The sequence below is a fragment of the Triturus cristatus genome, chromosome 4_2, assembly GCF_964204655.1.
Source record: "Triturus cristatus chromosome 4_2, aTriCri1.1, whole genome shotgun sequence".
Classification (NCBI taxonomy): Eukaryota; Metazoa; Chordata; class Amphibia; order Caudata; family Salamandridae; genus Triturus; species Triturus cristatus.
In genome coordinates this window covers 243870222-243890224 of record NC_140586.1, presented here as the reverse complement: position 1 = coordinate 243890224, position 20003 = coordinate 243870222, and the positions used below count along the sequence as shown (strand labels likewise).

At 45.9% G+C, this 20003-nt stretch overlaps 1 protein-coding gene across 2 annotated transcripts in view; it reads right to left on the bottom strand.

The window, feature by feature from the left end:
* MICALL1 (MICAL like 1) overlaps positions 1 to 20003 on the bottom strand; it is a 330253-nt gene that overhangs the window by 38761 nt on the left and 271489 nt on the right. For both annotated transcript variants that reach the window (XM_085601407.1, XM_085601409.1), the window contains exons 15-16: positions 16590 to 16704; positions 16263 to 16309 (exon numbers count right to left, since the gene is read on the bottom strand). In XM_085601407.1, the coding sequence (XP_085457533.1) occupies positions 16263 to 16309; positions 16590 to 16704 (162 nt within the window). The remainder of the gene's footprint in view (positions 1 to 16262; positions 16310 to 16589; positions 16705 to 20003) is intronic.

Here is a 20003-nt window from a genome sequence, read left to right as displayed (position 1 = left end):
TTGTGGTTGTGGTGGATAGTTTTGTAAATCCGCCCATGCCGTTACCTTTGGAGTTGTTATACCTGTATGAGTATCGGTAGTAACCCTAGGGGATGAGGTTTGGGTCGGAGTACGCTGAAATGAGGTGGAGGTTTCAGGGGAGGTGGCCTTGAAACCTCCACAGTAAGAGGAGCGGCGAAAGGAATCATGATGAGACAGCGTCTGCAGCGCTCCCATTGCCTTAGCTGTTTCATTATATTTAATTCTCTGAAGGAGGATATCTACTTGAGAGCCAAAAAGAGGTTCCCCATCAAATGGGAGGGCCAGTAGCTTTTTTTGTTGGATTTCGAATTTAAACCCCGAGATCTGAAGCCAAGCATGCTTGCATAATAGTACGTTAGAATTTATCCCTCCAGCTGCAGTATCAGCAGCGTTCACAGCAAATTGCAGTATTAGATATTAATTTACCCTCTGAAGCAATTTGATATGTCTGTTTTTATGTTGATCTGGGAGGTATTGGAGTATCTCCTCCCGAATCCCAGATTGCTCTATCATATCTAAAGAGAAGGCTGATGGAATTTGCAATCCTCGTTACCGTTTATGCAGGTAGTTCTCTTGTTGCTCGCTACACAGGACCACCCTATTGTTTCTTGTTTCATTACGGTGACCAATAAAGCTTAGTAAATCAGCTTACACAGGAACACCAAGTGATTGATTAATTAAAGTGATTGATTAAATGCAACGCATAGACGTCATCACGTCATCGGCTCCATGAAACCTTGCTGAACAGTCTGGCGTCTCAGTGGCGCGGCTCTGGTTATACGCTGTAAGAATTTTTAACTACTCAGAAGTTTCCGAGTTACGTTTTACCGTGCTCCCCACTTGAGGTTTTGACAACCATTTGTTTCCTCGCCTTTTAGCCATAAGTCCTATCTGGTCCTCTTCAATTGTACCACGCCGCAGAAGCCTCGCTTGAGTGACACGCGGTAAGAACCTTTACGCATTAGATGTTGCTCCACTCGGTAATCTCCGAGTCATATTTGCCACACTCCCTGATAAGGTTTTACAACACAATTATTTTCCTGTTTTTCAGCCACGAGTGTATTCTCGTTTAAACTAGGCAAGACACAACCTTCCCTTTTCTAGTCTATATCGCATGCTCCGTTCATTCGGACTAGTGACAAATTTGATTACACTTGATTTATAGGACCCCTGTTCACCGTTAATGGTCTCGTGGAGTGCCGCTACATTGTTTAGGACCTCTTGTCATTCGTGACTTTACATCACCATGACCTAAATATAGGTGAGCCTTTACTCACTCACTCTGTAACTTTAATTTTCCTAGTACCCTCCACGTGTCTATCAATCTTGTCCCACTCAGCCACTTATAATTGGCTCTCAGGGCGTATATCCCACACACCTAATCACCCGATTGTCTCACAGTAGCATGTTTTAACTGCACACAGGCGCACTGTTTTTCCCAGGCGTATAGTTTCATCTTGACTCTGGGCAGTTCACCTCTCGGTTAAGGCTTATTTACCACATGCGTTGCACCTTTGGTGATTGCTGTCCCTCTCCCACACTCGTTTACTAAATCAGTGACAAGTGCAAATCCTATCAACAGTTCATTTATTTTATATTCTTGACACCATCAGCGTAATACATATGCATTTTTTGCTTGTTATCCTCTATTGTAGTTCCACACGGAAAAATTGGGAGTTGCATTATCTAGATTTTTTAAGTTACACATGAAATTAATGTCATAAATTGACTGTTATGCTTTATATGTTGCTTTTGATTGTATAATTTGACTACGGATTGACCTTACTGCGAGAGTTACAGATAGGCATCCGCAGGATGCATCACGTGTATTGTATTTAAAGAAGCAATATATTATTCTTTGAAAAGCATTCACTTGTGTTAAATGTTTGCACATCAAATCTTTTTTATTATCATACAAGTTGTAGTACACACGAAGCTTTATAGGACTTAGGCTGTGCATCTCACAGACCTGGGAATCCAGGCCTTGACAGATATGGAATTTGCAATCCGCCAATGATTGGTGGATTGGGTGGCCACTCTTTATTCCGCTGCGTCAACCTTTTTTCTCTCCTTTTCTGGAGGAGGTGCCTCGCCAGAAGTTTGTGAATAGGCCTTTTACATGCTATTGCCACAACCAAAGAGTCTGGTGGAAGTTGACCTTTGAAATATATATATATATATATATATATATATATATATATATATATATATATATATATATATATATATATATATATATATATATATATATATATATATATATATATATTCACTGAAAAAAACCATAGGTTTCACACATGTTATAGTTAGCTGGACATTTCACTCGTACAAAACCATTGAAATTCCCCCGTTATAGTTAGTTCAGCTAACTATAACTCGCGCGCCCGCAATCCACTGCTGATGACGTCACATATTACATCACTCATGACATGGTCAGTGACATCACTGATGACATCACTGATGACGTCATCCATGTGATAAATTAGTGCATCTTCGCACACCCTAATATAACCTTTGATACACCGACTCAAAATTTCAGACGGCCATTTTGACAACCATAGATACTCCAATACCAATAACTACTCACCCACTCATTGACTTTTAGGTCTACATACATCTCCACTCACTCACCTGTACAGTCACTCATACTTACAGTCACTCTGTGCATTTATACACCTATATAGACACATATATATATAGTGATGTCATCAGTGATGTCACTGACCATGTCATGAGTGATGTAATATGTGACGTCATCAGCAGTGGATTGCGGGCGCGCGAGTTATAGTTAGCTGAACTAACTATAACGGGGGAATTTCAATGGTTTTGTACGAGTGAAATGTCCAGCTAACTATAACATGTGTGAAACCTATGGTTTTTTTCAGTGAATTTGCAAGGTTTTTTAAATGCTAATTCCTAACTATAACGTGTGTGAAACCTATGGTTTTTTTCAGTGAATTTGCAAGGTTTATTAAATGCTAATTCCTAACTATAACGTGTGTGAAACCTATGGTTTTTTCAGTGAATTTCAAAGGTTTTTTAAATGCTAATTTATGAATGTATTATGATATTTTTTATATATTTATTTTACAATAAGCTACCTATGTATATAGTTATAGATTGACTGTATCCTGTAATATGGAATGGCTCAGCTCTTTTTTTTAATGAATTTGGATAAAGTTGAACAGCATAGTTAATATCTTCTATAAACTTAAAATTAAAAAAAAAAAAAATTTAAACTATCTATAAACTTATAAACAGTTTAATTTTTTGAAAATGTTTTTAGGGTTTTTGACGGTGTGCGCACCTTGCGCGCATGGTGAGCGCATTCCTGCGTGCTCCGTGTGCGCATGCGTACGTGCGCCGTGCGCGCATGCATGCTCCGTGCGCGCATGTGTGCGTCCTCCGTGCGCGCGTGTCCGTACGCGCATGCACGCGTGCTCCGTACGTGCACGGTGCACGCACGGCAAGGCATGTGATTACGAAACAACACTTTTCATTGGTTACTAGTAGTTTCTGTTTCAGAATCTTCAAACACCACACTCATTCCCTCGCTATTTCTTCTTATTTCCTGGGAGAAGGAGCTGAACAGCTTTTCCAGTACCCCAGTACTTGAAAATGGCAGAGCAGCACTCATCTTCTGGGAGTGAGGAGGAGACCTTTGTGCCACCAACGCAGAGGAAACAAAAAGACTCGTTTATTTGGAATTTTTTTTACTTATCCAGAGGGCCAGAAGAAGGTGAATGCTCCTAAAGTCACCTGCACTGTTTGTGGAGTGGTCTCGAGAGGAGACCCTAAAAAAAAATACTCCTTTAGTATTTACTCCATGTTAAGGCACTTCCAAAAAGTGCATCCTGTGGCTTATGCTCGGGGGTCTACTCGAGCTGCAAGAGACAACCCTCCAGCAGCTCAGCCGAGCACATCATCTGCGGCCGCAGCTTCACCTGCTTCTCGCCCTCTGAATATGCACCCTCTGTTCGAGAAGGTGCATATACGGTGCAATGTGTGAAATGCTGTTCTCTGTTATGGTGAGAGCAGCATTAACCTAATAGAGAACAAGATACAGCAGCACACATGCTCCACCCCATAATTTTTCTCATTTTTCTTTTTTTTGTTCCTCTGTTCCTCAATTAACACAACGGCTCTTTTCAGAGCCAACCAACATCCAAACACTTAAACTTGATTTAAGTTCTCCGCCTTTCTTTTTCAGTCACACACAAAATGGCGGACGACACTTCCTGATTTTGTCCGATTCGAATGTTGACTGACATGTAACCACCAATCAGAATTACGCTTGCGCACGTTATGGTGCGCGCACGGTGCGCGCTTATAGATATTTATGTACTTTTAACTGCAATTTTCTCAGGAACTACTGAACAGATTGACACCATATATGCAAAAGGCACATGCCTGACCTGAGGACTACCTCTTTGCCAAATTTCAAGTAATTCTGTTCAGCCGTTCGGGCTGTACCTTCGACTAAAGGTCCTATGGGAAAACGCGTTTTGGGACCCCCCTTTATTCTCAGCCCCCGCTTGACGAATCACCCCGAGACTTTCAGGGTAGGAGCTGAGTGGAGCGCCCCATTAGTTATGAAACTTTCGCGAGGATTCGTCAACCGGCGCCAAAGTTATTCAAAATAGAATTTTCAGATTTCCTATGGGAATTCGGTCCTAACTATAACTATCTACTGGCGACCACCAGTAGATAATATATATTTCCAATAGTCCTGTGTCGATTGCACAACACCAACAGGTACAGACCACAAGATGTGCCATAAAGTTTCTCCGTGCTTTTATTACTCCAAAGTCAGCATGACGCGTTTCGACTGTGTACACACAGCCTTGATCACATGACCCTCCGGTGAAACACATGACTGTTTTATAGTGACACATTGGATGTTCTGGTTACGTCGCGTTCTGTTGAAAAAGAGCTAAACAAAATACTACTATTGTGAAAGTATATGTTAGATTCATAAATATATAAATAACTTTGTAAAAAAAAAAATATTTTTTGTCACAGTTAAATATATATTAAATATATAAATATATATTAATAATGTACAAAACAATTTTGCTAATAAATAAGCTTTTCTTATAAAGCCTAAATCAAGAGCATAATTATAGCCAAGTGGCTAAATCAATACTACATTATATATATATATATATATATATATATATATATATATATATATATAGTCATTAGGTGACCCTTTATATTTTTCTCGAGCCTTGGCGTTATGACCCCAGATCTTACAGGCCCATTAAAAATGCCAGTCGTGTGGTGGAGCATGTGTAGGAAGCTGGCTCTGTATATACTATACCAAAGTGAGGTATAGTGTGCACATAGTCCAGTGGATCCCCAAAGGTAGGCAGAGGTAAAGTTAGATCGCACCTCACTCTCGATTTGTGGCAGTGTGGTTGAGCAGTAAGGTAGTATCAGAGGACAGTGTTAAGCTTTTGTTGTACCCCCTCACTTAACTTCAGACCAATTGGTTTTGTATAAAAGGAATATGCTACTTACCAGTATGCATCTGTTCTTGGCATGTAGAGCTGCAGATCTATACACTGTGCATAGCTCGCCATCTGGTGTTGGGCCCGGATGTTTGCAGTTTGTTTTTCCTCTTGGAAAGTCTTTGGAAGTCACGAGTTCGGTGACTCCTCCTTTGGTTCGTATTGCGCATGGGCTTCGGCTCCATCCTCAGATTGTTTTTCGCCAGCAGGGAAAGATGGAGCGTAGTAGTAACAGTAAAGAAACCCATGTGTATTGTATCTAAATAAGATAAGACTGGAACGGATACAGGTAGCCGGGGAGGCGGGTGGGCGTGTATAGATCTGCAGCTCTACATGCCAAGAACAGATGCATACTGGTAAGTAGCATATTCCGTTCGAGGCATATGAGCTGCAGATTATACACTGTGCATAGATTATATAGCAGTACCCAACCCTAGCGGCGACCACCGGCATCCGTTGCAGTTGTTTGAAACAGTGTTTTTAGTACAGCTTGGCCCACACTAGCTTGTTGCTTGGCTTGCACATCTACACAGTAATGTTTTGTGAAGGTGTGCGGTGTTGACCATGTCGCTGCTTTGCAGATGTCATCAAGTGGTATGTTCCCTAGGAAAGCCATAGAAGCCCCTATCTTCCTTGTAGAGTGGGCTTTAGGGGGAACAGATAGCGTTCGTTTTGCTTTGTGGTAGCAAATCTGTATGCATTTTACAATCCACCTAGCTATCCCTGATTTAGAAATAGGGTTGCCTTTGTGTGGTGGGGAGAAGGAGACAAATAGCTGTTTGGTTTTGCTGAAAGGTTGTGTCCTTTGGATGTAGTAAAGTAAAGCTCTTTTAACATCCAGTGTGTGTAAAGCCCTTTCCGCAACGGTTTGGGGTTGCGATAAAAAGACTGGTAATTCTACCGACTGGTTTAGATGGAATGGAGAAATTACTTTGGGTAGAAATTTGGGGTTGGTGCGGAGTACAACCTTGTTCTGATGCATTTGGAGAAAAGGTTCCTGTATAGTGAGTGCTTGTATTTCACTAACCCTTCTGAGGGAAGTGATGGCCACTAGAAAAGCTGTTTTCCATGTGAGAAATTGCAGCTCACATTTATGTAATGGTTCGAAAGGGGGTCCCATTAACCGTGTGAGGACTATATTTAAGTTCCAGACAGGTGAGGGTGGTACTCTGGGTGGAATTACTCTTTTGAGGCCTTCCATAAAGGCTTTGATAGCAGGCACTTTGAAACGTGAGAGGTGCTGCCTGTTCTGTAAATAAGCAGCAATTGCAGCGAGGTATAACCGAATGGAAGTATATGCTAGGTTACACCTTTGTAAATGGAGTAAATAACATATAATGTGCTGTATGGACACATTTAAAGGATTGTGTTGTTGTGGCAGTAAATAACAAATCTTTTCCACTTTGCCGCATAGCACGCTCTAGTAGTAGGGCGTCTAGCTCCCCTGATAATATCCATGCAATCAGGGAGAAGGTTAAGGTATCCGAATTGTAGGACCTCAGGAGCCAGATCGCAAGGTTGAGCTGAGCTGGGTCCGGGTGCCTGATCTCTCCATGGTTCTGGGTTAGGAGGCATGGTGAGAGGTGTAGCTTTTGGTGTGGTACTACTGAGAGTTCCAGCAGTGTGGTGTACCACGGTTGTCTGGCCCATGTTGGAGCTACTAGGATCAGCGTTAGGGAATGCTGTTGTAGCTTTCGCACCACTAATGGAATTAGTGGGAGAGGTGGAAAAGCGTATGCAAATTTGTTTGACCAGGTAATCCATATCGCATTGCCTTTGGACAATGGGTGTGGATATCTGGCGGCGAAGCTTGGGCATTTTTTGTTTTCGTGGGTGGCGAATAGGTCTATGTGTGGATGCCCCCACTTCTGAAAGAACGGGTGAAGAACTTGTGGGTGAAGTTCCCACTCGTGGATCTGCTGTGTCTGCCTGCTGAGCAGATCTGCCACGCTGTTTTGGACTCCTGGGACGTGTTGGGCTAGGAGAAAAATCTTTTGTGGAATTGCCCATCTCCATATGCTCTGTGCTAATTGAGAGAGCTGTGGAGAGTGTGTGCCCCCCTGTTTTTGAATGTAGTACATGGCAGTCATGTTGTCTGTGAGCATGAGGACTGCCTTGTCTGAAATCTGCGTCTGGAAGGATTTTAGGGCGAGGAAGATTGCCAGTAACTCCAGATGGTTGATGTGGAGTAACTTCTATTGCGGCGTCCATGTGCCTTGTGCTGTGAGATGTAACAGATGAGCTCCCCAGCCGGAGAGTGATGCATCGGTTGTTAGGATTATTTGTGGGACCGGGTCCAGGAACGGTCGACCTCTGTTAAGGTTTGTGGTGTTCCACCACTGCAGAGAGCGATGGGTGCGACCGTCTACCAACACCAGATCTGTCAGTTGTCCCTGGGCCTGGTTCCACTGGCGCGCTAAGCACTCTTGGAGTGCACGCATTTGGAGTCTTGCATGGGGCACTATAAAGATGCAAGAGGCCATCATCCCTATGAGCTGCATAAACACTCTTGCTGGGAGAGAGTGTTGACATAGGAATTTTTGACGCAGAGCCTGTTTTTTTGCAATCCTGGCAGGATTGGGATAGGCTATGGCTTTTGAGGTGTCTATGGTGGCTCCGAGGTATTGTTTTGTGTGTGATGGTACCAGGTGGGATTTTTGATGGTTCAGCGTGAAACCTAGCTGGTGAATTAGTTGGACCGTAGCGGCGGTATGTTGCACACATTGTTGGTAGGACGTGGCTTTTATCAGCCAGTCGTCCAGATACAGGAAGACGTGAATGTGCTGTCTTCTGAGGTGTGCAGCCACTACTGCTAGGCACTTGGTGAAAACCCTTGGTGCTGTTGTTACCCCGAACGGGAGCACCTTGAACTGGTAGTGTTGTCCGTCCACCACAAATCTGAGGTACTTTCTGTGAGACTGGTGTACTGGGATGTGAAAGTATGCGTCTTTCAAATCCAGAGTGGTGAGAAAATCGTTCTGGGAGAGGAGCGGAAGAACCTGTTGAAGGGTTACCATGTGAAAATGGTCTGAATGTATGTAAGTGTTTAGAGGTCTGAGATCTAGGATAGGTCGTAGAGTCTTGTCCGTCTTTGGAATCAGAAAGTACAGGGAGTAGACCCCTAAATTTTGTTGATTTATGGGGACCTGCTCTATTGCTCCTTTTTGCAGGAGGGAGATCACCTCTTGTGTTAGTAGCGCAGTATGTTCTTGAGACATAGGGCGGTGCCTGGGTGGAATGTTTGGGGGGGTAGATGTTAATTCTAGGCAATACCCTGACTGAATAATTCGTGTCACCCATCTGTCTGAGGTGATTGTCTCCCAGACGTGAAGGAAATGTTGTATTCTGCCTCAGACCGGAGTGGAATGGTCTGGAGGGAGCGGGGGAAAGTCATTGGGCAGGAGGTGTGGCAGAGCGGGCGGTATTTGTTTTGCCTCTGCCCTTATTATTATTGCCTCTGTATCCGCCTCTTTGATAACCCTTTGTGAAGGTAGATTGAGGAGGGGATTTGTAGGACGTGGATGCACTATCCGAGGAGAAGCCTCTGCCCGTGTACTGAAAGGAAGAGCGGCGAAAGGAGCACCTGGGGGTATGTGACTGCAGGGCTCCCATGGATTACGCCGTGTCTGTATCTTTTTTCATCCTTTCGAGGGCTTCGTCTACTTTGGGGCCAAATAGATGATCTTGGTTGAATGGGTGGTTTAATATAGAGGCTTGTACCTCCGGTTTAAACCCTGAAACTCTGAGCCAGGCATGGCGACGGAGAAGGACACTGGTGTTTATGGCCCTGGAGGCTGTATCTGCTGCATCTAGGGCACAGCGTATCGAGGTATTAGTTATTGTTTTTCCCTCTTGAATCAGTTCATTAGCCCTAGTCTTGTACTTTTCAGGGAGATGGTGCATGATGGTCTCTAGCTCATCATAATGCGCCCTGTTGTATCGGGTCAACAGTGCATGCGTATTGGCGATACGCCATATATTGGCAGCTTGTGACGCAGTGCGCTTCCCTGACGCATCTAGGAGCTTGGACTCTTTGTCAGGTGGTGGTGCTTCGCCTGACGCCTGAGAATTTGAGCGCTTCCTAGCCGTAGATACCACTAGGGAATCCAATGGTTTCAGGGCCTTTAATGTATGAAGGGTCTGTGGGGCGGCTTTGTATTTCTTCTCTATACAAGAGTTTAGGACCCTGGCCCTGACTGGGTCTTTAAAAACCTCAGGTGCATGTTTAATTACGCCCTTCAACATAGGTAGAATGGCAGTAGACCTATGTGCATCGTCAAAGGTGTCCAGGAGAAAATCTTTCTCCACTGGGTCAGTATGTAACTCCACCCCGTGGTAGTGTGCCGCCCTTTTGTAACAAATGGTGAAAGCCCAAGGAATCTTCAGGTGGGGATGGGCCTAGATGGGTAAAGGTCATCCTATGGGACATCTGGGATGTCCGGATTGTTATAATCATCCCATGGGTCTGGAGATCCAGTAGGGGTGGGGTCTTGTGGCACATCTGCTGGATCATAATAAGGGTCTCCCAAATCGTCTGGGACAGGAGACAAGGTGGGGGAACGATGAGGTGGAGGGGGCGGAGGTGGAGAGGGTGGAGGAGGTGGAGGAGGTGGGGAAGGCACCCTGAAAGGAGAGGTAGCAATGTCCTTTCTCTTTGGAGGTGGAGGTGGAGCTGGTTTGTCCAAGTGTCTCTTTTTTTAAGACCATGTCAAGTGTCCAGTTTTTGGATCCTTGGTGAGTGTTTTTTGCAGAGGATCCGGTGTGAAAAGTTCCTGCGACACTGGTTGTTCGGTCGGCGCCAAAGTTTTCGGGGGCGACGGCTTTTTAGGCTTATCGAAGCCGTGCTTCTTTGGAGCCTCTGATTATTTGGTCGGTGCCGAAGAAGGCCTCGGCACGGGAGTGTCGGTGCCGAGGGTCTTGTGATGTTTGGTCGGCGCCGAAGGAGCAGGTTTCGACACCGAAGACTTCGGTGCCGGGTTGGGTGTGGAGGTGGAGGCCGATTTTTTTCTTCGGTGCCGAAGGGTGTTTTTCGGCACCGGTGGTCGGCTGGCTCGAGCCCGAGCTGCCGGAAGGCTTAATAGGCTTCTTTACCGGGCCCGAAGGTGGGGTGTAAGAAGCAGTGTCCTTGGTCTTGCCTAGGCCCGGAGGCGAAGGTGTGACCGAAGCCTTTTTGGGTATCGGCGTGGGAGGGGGTATTGTACTCACGACCCGCTGCGCCGGGGTGATGTCCTCCACATCTGAGTCGTCGGCCTCGGAAGCGCTGACGAGGTCGTCGTCCTCCTGTTCGATGTCCTGCTGTCCCGGAGCTTCGACGTCGTCCCCGAAGATGTCGACTGGAGCAGAGGTCGAGGAGTGCGCCATGTTGCGTCTAGCCCGTCGATCTCGAATGGTCTTTTTAGAACGAAAAGACTTGCAGGCGGGACAGTCTCGGGCCTCGTGTTCTGGGGAGAGGCAGAGGTTGCACACCTCATGAAGATCGGTGTGGGGAAACTTGGACCCACATCGAGGGCACTTCTTGAAGGAAGTTCTTTCCATAAGCCGAGACCGGAGCCGGAATAGGCCCGAAGGCCGCCGTCGACGACCGGAATCGAAGAAGCGCCGAAGAGAAGGTGAGTAAGATGATTTATTATCTGAAGAAGCTCGATGAGCGATGATTTTTGCGTCGATCGTTGAACTGGGAAGTTCGGAACCGGAGCGCGAAGTATTACATCCGGGCCCGATGGCGGGAAAAAACAATCTGAGGATGGAGCCGAAGCCCATGCGCAATACGAACCAAAGGAGGAGTCACCGAACTCGTGACTTCCAAAGACTTTCCAAGAGGAAAAACCAACTGCAAACATCCGGGCCCAACACCAGATGGCGAGCTATGCACAGTGTATAATCTGCAGCTCATATGCCTCGAACATATTCTTTTAGTTATTTTATTTCCTAGAACCGAGCAAGCCTGGCACAGGTAAGTTGATAAATATTTTGCAGTAAATATACAGTTTGGAATGCAGTTGTAAACGTACTTTGAAATGGTTACAGTTTGAATTACTGGTACTGTGAAATGCTGTACATATACTTTGTATTGATTTTGCAATGAGAATTACAGGTAAGTTACTTTTACGTTACTTTTGAGATTACTTTTTCTACTCAATGCGATATGCCTAGATATCACACTGGGACATTTCCCAGAGAAAAGGTAAGTAAAGATAGTTTTGCACAATTGTTATTTTTCAGGTTTCCATACAAATCAACTCCACACTTCAGAGAAAAAGTCAATTGGTTCCTATGGAGAGAAATTAAGTTAACGGTTACCAGGTAAGTAAAGTCTTTGGAGTTGAGCTTCTGGGGTTAGAACAAGGGTTCCCCCAGGGTCAAGGATGCACTCTCGTTACACCCTCAGCGGCACTAGGGCGACCAGGTGCAGAGTGCTGAGGCCGAATGTTATCCAATGGGGGATAAGGGGCCTCCGGTTGGTGGCTGCTGGCAAGCAGGCCACTTGGTTGTGGGAGCAAAGCTCCTGTACTTTAGCTCAGGGCAAATGAGGAAACAAAGTAGCACCAAAGGTGCACCTTCAGCGGCACTAGGGCGGCCGGGTGCAGGGTGCTGTTTCGACATCGGGCGCCCTGTTGGTTTCAATGGGGAACCTCCGGTTTACAAAGGCACTGCAGGTTCGGGGACGACGGTCTTCTTGGTGCAACCACCACTTCGAGAGGTAAGTTGGGAAGTTAGGGGTTGGTTAGGCACTGTCGGTTTGGGCACACAAGGCTGTGAGGCATCAGGTGCAGGGGTGCCTTTTGGGGTCGGATCTTCTTGCCAGCTCCTGGTCGCAGTTGGGTGGGGGGGACCTTCTGGATTTAGGCTGCAGGCGTCAGCTGGAGGCTTGAGGCAGGTTAGGGGTCACCGGATCTCGGGTCAGGATCGCTGGTGTGACTTCCTCGTGGTGTCTGCCCACTCGAGCTCGGGCTGTGGACGGCAGGTGCAGAGTGGGGCGGATTTGCGGTGTCCGGCCGGAGCCAGAGGTTGCAGATGAACAAATCTGGTGTTCACGGGAGCGGGAGACAAAGTCTTTGTAGTTGAAGGCAGGCAGATCCTCCAGGTTTTTTGAGGTTGCTGGCTGCAGGACACACCGGGATTTCGCAGGAGCTGGTTCGAGGGGGAGACAGGCTGGGGTCAAGTCAGTGGGCATCTTCCTCTAGTTAGCTGCTGCACGGCTGCTCGGTCCTTCTTCTTGTTGCAGGTTCTTGTCTGAGGAAGCAAGGTTCAGGGGTGCCCCTAAATACTAGATTTAGGGGCGTTACAGGTATGTAAAAGGCAGGGACCAATGAGTCCCTTGCCTGGGGTGGGTACACCCCCTATTATGCCACCCTCCAGTGAGAGGGGGGCATGAGCCTGTCCCTGGTTGACTGAGTCCCCCCATCTTCAAGAAGGTGTGGACTGAGAGTTGTGCTTCACCTCGCCTCCCCCACCTGAGGGGTGGAGTTGGCAGAGGTGGGCACACCTCTCTTCCTCACTTGTTTTTCCCGCCGGTTCTCCCGCCCAAAGTGGGGGTCAGAACCAGTGGGAACCAGTTGCTGAGAGCAGCAGGTGGCCTGGGGAAGCTCACAAAGGCGGCAAGCCTTTGAAGCTTCACCTTCGTGAACCCTGCCCATCCTGGGGCAGGAGGCTTAGCACCTCGTCCCAGGATGTGTATAGTTTCAGGCCCCAGAGAGCAGCAGGCTCTCGACCCAGGGCTCCAGAAACATGTCTGGTGGTGGCAGCTGAAAGCAGCCACTGAGCCTGGACACTAGTGGTAGGTTAGTTTTCAGGGGACATCTCTAAGATGCCCTCCGTGTGCCTTTTTCATTATATCCCACACTGGCATTAGTGTGGACTTAATGTGCTTTGAAATTTGATACCAAACTTCTCAGTTTTTAGTGTAGCCACTATGGTGCTGTGGAGTATGTAATGACAAACTCCCAGCACCATATACTCTTAATGACAGCACTGCACTTACAATGCCTAAGAATGGACTTAGTCACTGTAGGGGTACAGGGCTCATGTACCTGTACCCTCACTACTGGTATAGAGCACTTAGCTAGAGGGGTGACTGATCTATACCAGGGCAGTGGGTTGTAAGCATGGTACACAGGGATGTGTTCTATGTCCACTCTTCACTTTGTTCTGCACCAAGACACACAGCCTGCAAAGGCAGTGTGTGAGTGTCAGGGTACAGGACCTCTAAGGGTGGCACAATAAGTAAGTGCTGCAGCCCTTAGAGGCCTTCTCTGCTCAAAGTGCCCTGGGTACCTGTGGTACCATTTACCAGGGGTTGACCTGTGGCCAAAGATGCTAATTGGGTTTAGGCTTCAATGCAGTTTTAGGAAAAGAACATAGACCCTGGGTACCTGACTAGCAGGAGCCCAGGGCACACTCAGTCAAAGCACATCAGCAATTCAGCAAAAAGTGGGGGCAAACATGCAGAAAGAGGGCACTTTCTCAAAGCATGCCATTGAGCATGGGCACATATTGTGATGAGACTTGTGTAGAAGAGTGTGCTTCAAATAAGAAATTATCCTCTAGGGGCTCTGTATGTAAGTGCACTTTATGGAAGGTGGCAGTTCTACTGTTTAAATCATAGTAGGTGGTAGTGTTGTTGGGGGAAAGGATTTGGCAGGATACAGATCGGGGTCTGCATTCGCTGATGAATCGGTGTCACATGTATCCCAGGGGGTATCTTGTGGTGTGATATTTAAAGTGTCCCCGTCATCTCCACCCCTATGTAAGAACTCAATGACCCTTCCGGCGAATACCGTGCAGGGGCAGCCAGTGGTGAGGGTGTATGGTGTGGAGCGGGTGTAAGTGGTGGGCTGATGAGTACAGGGCTTGTGGCTTTGTCCATCTTCTTCCTGTGTTTGGGTGGAATGGGACCATCTAAAGCCTCTTCGAAAGAAAGTTGTCTCTTGGAGGATTGGGCACCAGTGAGGGGGGTTCCAACCAACTCAGCGCTTGGGAGTGGAAACGGTTTTGGTTCCAACACTGACATTTTCGGTAACAAACATTTAGGCCCCTAAGCAGCTGGTTACGGTGCCAACATCAGGTGGTGTTTCGATGCTGAAGGTTTCGGCTTCGAAGGTCGACTTGGCTCCGAGGCAGGAGTGGTTAGCTTCAAAGAAATTTTCAGGCTTGAGCTGGGGCTGAGCGTTTATCCGAAACAGGCAGTCGGTGACAACCACGGACTGAAGGCAGTGGTTTTAGGTCTCTCTGGGACAGTCCGTCGACTCTTTGTGGTGGCTTGCTGGGGTCAAGCAGAGGTGGTGGAGACAATTTACTCTGAGATGGTTTAGCTGGAGGCAGGTCTTACAGCTCGATGTCAGAGCCGGAGCCATCATTGTGGGAGAAGGTCCCTTCACCTGCAGCCAATGCTTGTGCCTGTGGATCTTCCTGGAGATCCGCGGGTCCAAACAGGTCTGATGTCTCATCAATGCTCATTCGAGATCTCTTGAGACGTCTTCTTGGACTTGAAGAAGCAGCAGGCCTTGCAACAGGTCTCGTCGTGCTCTTGGGAGAAGCACAGATAACACACCTGATGAAGGTCAGTGAAAGGAAACTGTGTTGAACCGAGTACAGAATCAAAAAGGCATCCATACCATTACCGAGTGGACGTGATGCAGGTGAAATGCCTAAGGATGAAATCCGAGCCCAGAATATGAGTCGCCCCAACGAAGGTGAAGTCATTGAATCGAACCGAAGGCAGTAAAAGAGGACTGTGATCGAAAACAATACCATAGAGAAGTAGGTATAGGCCGAAAAAAGCTATAGCATGACGGTGTCGAACCCCAGCAGAAGACCACACGTCCGAACCAGACGGCGGAGGAAAACAATCTAGCAATGGAGTTAATGACCATGCGCATTACCAGCAAAAGGATGAGTCACACTACGTCGAGTCACACTACGTCGTGACTCTAAAGACTTTCTTACAAGAAAAACAACTTGCACACATCCGAGCCCAACACTTGATGGCAGACTTATGCTAAGAATGTGTATCTACAACCACATATGCATCGAACACTAGTGAGGATGCCTATTGTTCCAGTGCAGTCCCCCTGTCATCTCCCAGGTTTGGAAAGCAGCTTGGAACCCTAGCAAGGAAGGAGTCCTGGGACCAAATCTTCTTTTTTGGGAACTACATCGGCACATCAACCTTAAAGAGATAAAACACAGACTCCTGCATCAGGTAAGTGTAACTCTAGCCCAGACAACATGAGCGGAAATTAAAGGGGTGTGGTCTAAGACACAACAAAGCCCCAAAGACTCCTGAAATCAAGGCAATATATTAACAAGATTTACAAAGGAGGGGGGTCCATCTCAGCTGCCAGGACTGACCTGAGAGTACCATTAATAATAATAATAAGGGGAAAGTCACTAGTCGTCCACCAGATATCCAAACTATAGCAACCAGGTGACCATAAACATCTCATGTCCTGCACAGAGCTACTCCAGTGTAAAAGGCCCTGAAGCCTTCCGAGACTCATCTCACACACAAGAACCGACAGAACAAGACGACAGGATTACATAATTTAGGAGCCTTGTAATCCCTCACGGCATCTGTTTGCTATAAAACCAATAAGATATCCTACAAACCCAATGGCTGGTTGACCATCATAGTGATACTGGGCAGAAGGATGTGTATGGGATTGGTTGGAGGAAATACATGAAAAGACGAACAGTGCCAAGAAAAAAACACTACAGTTCATCCCATACCTTTCTTCTTGATCATTGCAGCTAACAATTTATCTTCTTCTTCTTCCCTGCAAGATGAAATAATACTTTAGAGACAGAGAATACCCTGCAATAGTGCCACAGAGGTAGGAACAGCCAGTTGCCATAGAGACGGGTGAGATGGGATGGGGGAGTTGAAGTCTTTAGTGAAGTATCTTGCTGTGGCCTTTGAAGTCCTTTATACCTCAAACTTCACATTTTACCACCAATTCTTACAGGTTGGTCCCATATGGTTTATTGCAGTAGCCCTACATTCCATGCTCTTCAGTCCTATGTGTTGAAAAAACCTTTTACTAATTTAGACCTCACCTTTGCCGGTCTTCATCCAAGCAGGTGACAATGGCGTTACGCTGTTCGATGATGGTCACAAGCTCTGACATCAGTACCTGCTCCCGGGCTTTGTCATCAACTGTCCAATCTTTCTCTGCAAATAGAAAACAAAGTCTCATTCTTCATGACTGTTGCCACAACTTTCAACCTACTCATGCACAACGTTCACTGTGAGAGCAAAGGAAGCACTGCTCTTTGACCTGGCCCCAACACTAGCAATGTAGGCATACGTTGCAGAAAGGCAAAAAATTCTACTGCACTGGAAGACCCAAAAATTGCCTTGATACCCCTGCTATTAATTATTACCATTTTATGATTTGTGACCTGTGAAACCCGTTTCCTGACAGGGTAACATAGAAACAGTTAAGCAATAAGAAATTCATACTGTGAAAATGTTGTTCGTTCATAATAACTTTGACATATTTGCATACGCGAAATATGAACAGAAGGGAAACTTGTTGATACCAGTGACTATATTCTCAAGTATTATAGTAACAATATCATGTGAAAAATTGCAACTGAGCCTTCTCACATGTACGGTATGCGCACAAGTTTCCTTATTACCTCATGCAAGTACAGCTTCTCACACAGTGGCCTAATGTCCAGATAGGAGAGGTGACAAATACAGTACTCATTTTTTCGAGAGCGAAATTGTGTATAAATTCTGGGGCTTAGTTACTTGAGGAACACTTTTGGACTTCACTGGACAAAATGCTGTTCTTAGCACACACAAAAAGGGGGAGAGGAGGTCATCTTAATGGGATTCTACCCTCTCTGGGATAACACAAAATGTTTTAAAATTGCCCTCATCCACTAATAGTGGCATGCTTCATCATTTGGTGTGCAACAACACCTCTACGCAGACCAATGTTCGGGGTGGAGCAAAGGTTCCTAGGGAGGATTTAAACAAATCTTCTGTGATGAACTGAGGAAATTAAGGCCCCATCATCTCATCTGCTGTCAACATGTTTCGGCCTAGTTTTCGCCCCTATGGGTCGAATGGTCAAATGACAAATAATAACATGAGTATACTTCCACATGATGGTAAGAATATATAAATATATATGATCCCAGCATCCAAACCATATCACTTCTTGGTCCAGTACCCTTAACCAGGTGAGTGCCAAATACACTCCCAATTTAAAGTCCCCACATATCCTTAATGTCAAGCACCCCATCACCATAACTGCACCAAAAATGGGTGGGGTTAAAATCATAGTCAGTGGAAAGACTCATTAATATTACCCTAGTTCATCTAAATTATCTCTGAAACCAGGGTGGGAGCAGTATCATCTCCCTGTAGTCACACACTATATGGGGACATAACATCTGGGTCACGCAATTCAAGTTGTTGTCAAAAAGCAAAGGATTGCTCATCAACTACGTGGTGGTGTATTAATGGAGCAGGTAGTTTTTTTTACCATATTTTGTGGTCCGTGTCTATCGGTAAGTAAAGCCCAAATGTAGGTGCATTTGCAAACATGTCATGCAGCACTGTGTAGTATGTCATATAAATGACCTCAAGATTGTGTGGGAATCCTGCTGAACCGAAATACCCGTAAGTGCGTGTGCCTAATTTTCTCTGGTGGGTATAAACGTTGCGAAGCATACGTTAATTAACAAAGTGAAAGTGCTCTCCTGAAAAAGATCTCAGCAAAACGGGCCTTTCTACATGCACATGCACTTGCGGGTGGAAAACAGTATTAGTGTGCCGCAGGCTGATCCAGCAGCCCTTTGTGTATTAAGTAAACCTGGCCCTATGTGTCAGGCAGCAATCCATTTTTGTGTGCAATATAACAGCCCTTTGTAACAATCTTAGCCCCCCTGCATCACACGACATATCTCAGCCCCACTCCCCACACTTGTCTTCAAGGGACCAACGCCTCTCAACCATGCCGTTTGCTGCCCTCTATTGTTTGGAGTCAGCTAGTTGAACTGACCCTTTAGTAGTCCTCCAATTGGACACCGGTGGTGGCAATCGAGTGCACCACGTGATTTGTCCAACCTGCTAGACCTGATCTCCGACGAGTTAATTGAACGGAAATTCGCTGCCATATTGGGTTAGGTCGAAACGGCTAATGAATGACCCCGATTCAACTTTGAACACATATTACCTATGCTTACACATGCATCTATTAGCCCCCCATGCAAATACATAGCTCCCTAAAAATAAACATTCAGTAGGAATGCTGTTATCAAGTGTTTATGATAGAGGAGTTACTGAACTCACCGGTGTAAGTCTAATGAGTCCACTCCCAGTAAGGGAATATGCTGTTGATAAATAGGCTCCCAGGTCCCCTCTGGAATATGTGCGAGTCAGGGTGCTCAACCCTCCCAGTGAGTTAACCATACATGTATAAACAATTAGATAAAAAGGGGGAAGAAGCCAGTCCCACATAAGTGTGTTTATTGGAGGCAATTCAGTTGGTGCCAGGAAATGTCATCGTTCAATCCCCTTTCATGACTTGACTATTTGATATATTCATCTCTATTTTCGTTTCAACAAGAGGTTTTCACATCTTTCACATTTCTGGGGATGTTGGGCTTATCTAACATTGTCCACCTAATATCATCCACTGTGTGACTTTTTTCTAGGTAGTGTGTGGTTAATTTTGTTTTGCATTTGACATTGCTTCTAAGTTCCATGATCCTTATTTTGACTTTCTTTGTTGTCATAACCTACATAAAGTAGGTTATAGGGACAGCAAATGAGATATGTGAAGTTTTCAGCATTGCAGTAAGTATGTTTCGTTAAAATCCATGGGTATTTCAAACCCACATGCACAAGTTACTTACCTCCGGTAACGATATATCTGTAAGAAACATTAGTTAGTTATAGATTCCTTACCTTAGAATTACCCCCAGGCGTCAGACTGGATCTCGAAAGTTTTTTCATCAGCAGTACCTTTGTGCGTCGGAAGGTGTCGTCGGTCGGCTCAGCGTCTGTCGGCTTCATGGTCGCCGGGATGATGTCGCGGCAGCTACTTAGACACCGCCCTCGCGCGCTGACGTCAGTTCTGTACATGACTTTCTGCGCCAGAACCGCAGAGCCATGCAAGACACTGACCACTGGTGCGCAAAACTAGGGTCCTGAAAGGATGTCCTTAACCCTAGAAATCAGTTCGCAGGATGGGTGGGGCGGTAAGGTATCTATAACTAACTAATATTTCTTACAGATATATCGTTACCAAAGATAAGTAACTTGTGCATCTGAAAGAAACACGTTAGTTATAGATTCCTTACCTTAGAATAGATACCCCAGCAATACCAACCCCGGTGGTGGGTCTGCGAACCAAAATCACACCAGAAAGTCCTAGAGAACAGAACAGCCAAGAAGCCGTCTCTCTGGACTTGGCTGTCCAGGCAGTAGTGTCTGGTGAACGTGTGCAGCGA